A 6,287-nucleotide genomic window follows, 5' to 3' on the forward strand; every position below is an offset into this window, starting at 1 on the left:
AATATAGATATTATATTATAAATACTATAAATACATATAATATATAGATAATATGTGATATTTCCAAGTTAACTAAAAAACTGAACCAGTCATCCAGTTATTCAGAAATACAAACCAAAACCAAACCGATCCATTTGGTTAACAGCATTTTCCGGTTTTTATGAGAAATCTGTTGAAAAGTGAAAACAAACTTGCGTAGTAAAAATACACGAGGAGGGCAGCAGGAGCAACCAACCCATTGTAGAGAAAAAACTACTATATTATTTCGACGGCAGCAAGATCGAGACTGTGGGCCTGTTCTGATCATCTCTATCCATGAAATTAAACAGACTCCGATGGCCGCCTGTCATTTATTATTATTTTGGAAGACCCGTCAAGATTCCAACAATTGATGCATCATTAATTCCTTCTCATCAAGGTAAAAGGACCAGTTTTGTGGTTCAGATTTCAGAACTTGTCTCATTTAGTAGTGCGCAAATTAAGACCTTGGATAAGCACCAAGGAGTTGCTCGAAATTCTGGGTATTGTTTTTTTTTTTTTTTTTACCATCTACAGTTTCTTGCCTTCTTATCTTCGATCATTCTGCAAATTGCTTTGGAATCTTAAAGCTCTGTTATTTTAATCTCATGTCTCTAAAATGAAGTTCCCAAAGAGATGGGTAAAAATCGCACGCTAAAACAGGTGAGAGATTCTATGTTGACAGCATACTCAGATCAGCCATGAATTTTCATGGAGGAATTCTGCTCTCAACTACCATTGTTTTGGCATTTTCTGTTGGTCTCTGTCCAGAAGCAAACTCTACACCCTAATATTGATACAGTATAAATCAATTGGGAGTGTCCCACACCAAATGAGAAGAAAGTTTTGGGTTGAGCTGTTCATTTTATTTTCTCCCACACATTAGCAGGTATTCTTTTCAGCCAAACAGCACTATGTATCAGATGACAATCACAAGAATGGTTTCATCACATGCCTAATTCATAAAGGTTCCTCGTCAAATGGATCATCTTCATGTAGCAGGTCAGTCGTCTTTACGTGTTATTATTATTGTTTTTTTTCTGGGAGAGAGAGAGAGAGAGAGAGATTCCATGAGGAAGAACTGTAAAGACAATAAAATATATCTCCACCTTTACCACGTTCTACTCACTTCACAGTCTCTCTCTCTCTCTCTAAACTTCTTCTTGGGGACCTTTGTGGGTGTTAGGTTTTAATCCTGGCCAAATCCACAGAAACCCATAAGTGTTTATATCATCACATCCATATATTTTCTCAGCCCAGAGACGATATCATCTGTCTCGGCTGATTCGCCCGCTTTAAATCAACAAATCAGAAAACAATTATGTAACAAAATGTATAGAAGTTTGAACCAAAACTGATGAGAGAGAGGTATTGGGGGAAGAATAAGAAAACACTAAAATGATTTAGTGTATCATATGTGAGAAATAAGAATTTCTAGCTATGACCACATTTACTGATATCCTCTCAAGAAGGAAGAATAAGGATCCTTTCGTCAAAGGAACTGCTCCTCATGATGCTTGTAAAAGATGAAGATAAGGGTAATTCTTCGAGCTCATCAAAGAAGTCATTTTCTTCAGATTTAGGGGTGGAGAAGGTCATAAGGGGTGAGAAAGAGAGAGGCTTTTCATGGAAGAGGAGACTTAATGGGTTATGGGTTTTCTCTTGCTCATCTACTGTTGAAGGATTTTCCTCCTGGTTGGTGATGATGTCCAGCTGAGAGCAATTGTGAGAAGACTGCAAGTGTTGGAGATGGTCTTTGCTGGTATCTTCATCACTAGCAATTATGGGTTCCTCTAGTTGTTGTTGCTGTGGAGTAGAGGGGAGTAGTTTCTCCTCTACTGTGGGTTGAGTGCTGAGGATTGGTTGGCCTTGGTTTGGGTTTGTGTGGACGTCTGGACCTGGATGGTTGTGGGTGGAGGTGTAGGTTATGATGAGCATTGAAGCATCTGTTCTGCATCTCTCTACTTGTTTTCTTGCCGAGCAACCCTTACATGTGCTGCACCTGTAATAACCCCTGTGGAAAGTAGAGAAAATTTGGTGATTTCAATGTGAGAGGAGAGATTTGGACGAGAATATTTAACAGTAATGATTCAAGGATCTTTTTGGTTTAGTTTATTAAAAAAGAATAAAGAAACTAATAGATTATCCATGCATCAAAGGAGGGGGAGAAGAAACTCAAAAAAATCCTAAAAATGGAAATTAATCAGTAAAAATTATGCCTACCAAACATGGCTAAAGAAAATGAATTTAACAATGATCACTATGTTTCCAAGTACAAAAGAATACAATGATTCATTGGAAAGGGAAACAAATTAAAACATCATAAAAAAAGAAAAACCAAAATTTGTATTTTGTTTATTTTTCCTTAAAGACCCTTGAATCAGAGAGAGAGAGAGAGAGAGAGAGATTCATAGAATTTGGAAAGAAAAGGTGAGAGAAGGGAGGGAAAAAGGAAAATATGAAAAATGGGAATAAGATAAAGAAAAGAAAGCCATATACATCAGCAATAGGAGATGCATGATAAAAGTAAAACCACCTAAAACAGGAACTCTGGGAAGCATTCCCTCCCAAGGCATCCTAAGAAGGGGGGAAAAGGAAGTGGAGAATCAAAGGAAAGTATAGCTAGATACCTTGGGTAAGGAGATCCTTTGATAGGTTTTTGTCCATATTTCCTCCAAGACCAAAAATCAGAAGGTGGACCTTCACTCTTCTGCCCTCCAGCATTTTCTTCAATCCTCACTGTGACCACAGTCTTCTGGATCACTTTCCTATTATGATTACAAGACATGCATAAATTTCAAACAACCCAACAAGAAAGAAAAGGAGTATATAGCCTGACCAAATCCTCCAATAGCTACCCAAGCAGAATATCAAGTAAGAACTTAGGTCAGTAAATTCTCAAATTGAAAAATGGAAAGATAAAATACTTACCTTCTTTTGGATGCTTGGTTTTCTGTTTTGTTCTCCTTTGAAGACTTGGAATCAGTTTTCTCACAAGGAGAATTCATTGTAGATCTCTTATGGGTTTCTTTTGCTTCTTCTTCTCTTTCTTGTAGCATGTTCATTCTTACACTAGAGTCTTCTCTCATGGGTTTTTATCTGTTCTTGGCTTCTGGTTTGGTTATAAGTAAATCAAAACCTGATTAAGACAGAGCTGAGAGGGAGATGGGAAACAATGAAGATGGCCGGCAAGGAACAGAAGGAGTTAGGGAGAAAGTGATAAAGAAATGGAAACAAAGAGTCCCAATAAAGGGGAGGCAAGAGATGACAAAAGCCCAAGTTGCTATCTCTCCTCCTTTTCCACTCTCATTTAATACAAAAGTTATAGCCTATCAAGAAGCACAATAATTAAATAAATGCAAAGGCTATGTCTATCCCCTCCCTACCCTCTCTAGTTGATAACAATATCAGAAAAACAGTAACTTTGAATGTTCATAACTTCATATATATGATATATCTGATCTCTCTCTCTCTCTGTCTCTCTGTCTCTCTGTGAATGTTGTTGCTATTGAATTAATCAAGATGGAAAGGTGGGTATTGCTTCACAGTGCAAAGGACATGCATACATATCAGTTCATGGCCCATATCGCATGGGGAAACTGGAAACTATGTGTGGGATCCACCACAAACTGTCCTTGATTATTCACAAACTGATGAAACCATGTTCTGATTTCAATCAAACACAGTGATCAGACGGCTCTGAACTGAATTGTCCATTGTCATCAGCCACCATCAAACTGCACCTTCACACACCTCCTTAGACATGGAGGATTCCTCCCTCCAACACCACCTGGCCGGAGCAGATTGTCCTGAAATTAATCCCAGGGTTGCCATTGCCTGATGAAAAAGATATTTCTTTTGGTCTGTGGGACCCTGCCCTTGGATAACCTATTAATTGCAGTGCTCCAGAGAGAGAGAGAGAGAGAGAGAGAGAGTCTAAGAAGCAACAAAACAAGAAGCCTGTATGTTCAACTCTCTGTGCAAAGTGCATGCATGTCGGCTCAAGAGCGCATTATTTGGGGAAAAGCACGAACTCATCTGGATGATGAAAAGGCTCTCTTTTCTCTTTTTCTAATGGAAAGCGAAGGTCGTAAATTGCTTTTGTTCTTTGCTTTCCCATAATCCAATTATACGTTGGTAGCTTCTAAAAAAGCTTTTTAACTTTTTTGGTGGGATTGGGACCCACAGAAAAGGCCGAACCCGGTTCACATGCCTCAAGAGTCAAGTCCCCCCAAAACACGGGCGGCCCACCTCTTATTTGTTCTTTCTTTTGTGAGTCTGTGACATTGACACGCTGCAGGAGGAAGTTGATGATGATGATATCACAAGATTTTTTACCTGTATGCCACGTGGCAAGTTTTATTCTCCACGAAGCAGAACCGCAGAAGAAGAGAGGAAGTTGTTTTCAATTATATGTTGTGGTGGTTTGGCTTTGTACGAGAGTTGGAACAGTGTCTTGTTTGTAGGTAATAAGAAAGCGGGGGTGTGAGGAATTATTGTTGTTTTGATAAGAGAGATCAGGGGGGCGGGGGTGTGAGGTCCAGGAATTGATGAGAGCGTGTGGGTGTGGGCCCACGTACTTGTGATGCCAATTTAATGAGTCGCTTCGTAGGGGACAGAGACAGGCTTGAACAAGTAAAGGGTGGTGTGATCTGATTAAAGAGAGATGCTGTGGTGATAACTGATGATAAGATAGAAACAGGTGCAACAAACAAATAATTGAGCCTTCTCCAATCAAATTGTAAATGCATTCAATGATATAGGTTGGTGGCGTAGCGCGTAGTGCATGCACCTAGCTTCTTCATTTTTCCTTTCTCTTTTTTTTCTTTTTTAATTTTCTTATTCTAATCATGCATGATTCATGAATGAATGCCACATATATCGTTGGATACAAGAGTTGTTTTATATTTTAATAGGGCCACGGCTTCTTTCTTTGTCAATGGAGTCTGGAGGGTCTAGACCCTAGAGTTTAGGACTTAAGGGACCATGTTCAATTATGGTTTTCGAATTGATGTTGATCTGGATCGTTGGACTATTTAATTCGGAAATTGTTTAAGTAAAAGTTTTGTTTTACCCTAAATTTATTTTTTGGTCAAAAACTATTGAATAAGTTAACAACTTATTTGTTTGGATGGTCGAACTATCAATCTATCAATCCATTCAACGGTTTTTGGTCATTTTTTATTTTTAATTCTTTTTTTAATTTTTTGTTAAAACGGGCCATCGATTCGAGCTGAGCGTTTTGGATCATTTTTCAAAACCATGTATCCAGGCATAGAAGAGTTGTTTTATATTTTACTAAGGCCATGACTCCTTTCTTAGTCAATTAAAGTGTGGAGTCTCGAGGGTCTAGACCCTAGAGTTGAGGACTTGGGACCATGTTAAATTATGGTTATTGAACTGTTGTTAACCCGGATGGTTAGACTATTCAGCTCGGGAATCATTCAGGCAAACGGTTCTGTTTTACACCAAATCTGGTCTCTGGCCAAAAAAATGTTGATTTAGTCAACGATCTATTTGTTTGTATAGTCGAACTATCAACCTGTCAATCCCGTTCAACGATTTTTGGCCATTTTTATTTTTAATTTTATTAAAACGGGCCATCAATTCAAACTAGACATTTTGGATCGTTTTTTAAAACCATGTATCCAAGCATAGAAGAGTTGTTTTATATTTTACTAGGGCCACAACTCCTTTCTTTGTCAATTAAAGTGTGGAGTCTGGAGGGTCTAGACCCTAGAGTTGAGGACTTGGGGACCATATTCACTTTATCGTCTATTGATGTAAAGGCGGAACCAAAACCCAAATATCGAATAAGCTTTAAGATTAGAGATGGCAATGGATAATAGGGCGGGTGAAGGGATTAGAGATCCATCATATGGATGGCCGAACCCTGCAGGTAGGTTGAGCGAAATTTCAAAAATTTCTCTCTCCCATGTGGGAATCACATTCCCTATTTTAGAAAACTGCACTTTCAAGGATCAACCTTGAACCTAAACCGGACCAAGTCTGGAACCAAAAGGTAGGAGAGGGATATTCCTGATACAGAGTAGTAATAACTCTCAATGAACATGTTCACGCCAAGGAGATCACCAAAGACTGCTCCCACTGAAGATGACACAACGTAGGGTGGAACTGAATCAGCAGGGTGGTTCTTCAGTAAGAACCTAATCTTTTACCAAGAATCTGATGGAGGGCGAGTGAGCATGACTTCAGATCACTTTTTCTCCCAAAAACTGATATCAAAAACCTTTCTTGATCGCTCCTAC

The 6,287-nt window shown here is 38.7% G+C and overlaps 1 protein-coding gene and 1 long non-coding RNA gene across 2 annotated transcripts; one reads left to right on the forward strand and one right to left on the reverse strand.

The window, feature by feature from the left end:
- Window positions 1–268: 268 nt before the first annotated feature.
- Window positions 269–4,910, forward strand: LOC148861294 (uncharacterized). The gene is made up of 2 exons (XR_016094937.1): window positions 269–1,020; window positions 3,541–4,910. It is a non-coding gene; the product is annotated as an uncharacterized LOC148861294 (long non-coding RNA).
- Window positions 1,338–3,625, reverse strand: LOC148861295 (uncharacterized). The gene is made up of 3 exons (XM_088941344.1): window positions 2,950–3,625; window positions 2,649–2,786; window positions 1,338–2,032 (listed from the first exon to the last, which is right to left on the reverse strand). The coding sequence occupies exons 1-3, from the start codon at window positions 3,105–3,107 to the stop codon at window positions 1,483–1,485; spliced, it is 846 nt and encodes a 281-aa protein (XP_088797470.1). The 5' UTR covers window positions 3,108–3,625; the 3' UTR covers window positions 1,338–1,482.
- Window positions 4,911–6,287: the final 1,377 nt, after the last annotated feature.

This window comes from Nelumbo lutea, chromosome 4 (genome assembly GCF_056320005.1).
Source record: "Nelumbo lutea isolate HS-2025 chromosome 4, American lotus-T2T, whole genome shotgun sequence".
In the NCBI taxonomy this organism is placed as follows: domain Eukaryota; kingdom Viridiplantae; phylum Streptophyta; class Magnoliopsida; order Proteales; family Nelumbonaceae; genus Nelumbo; species Nelumbo lutea.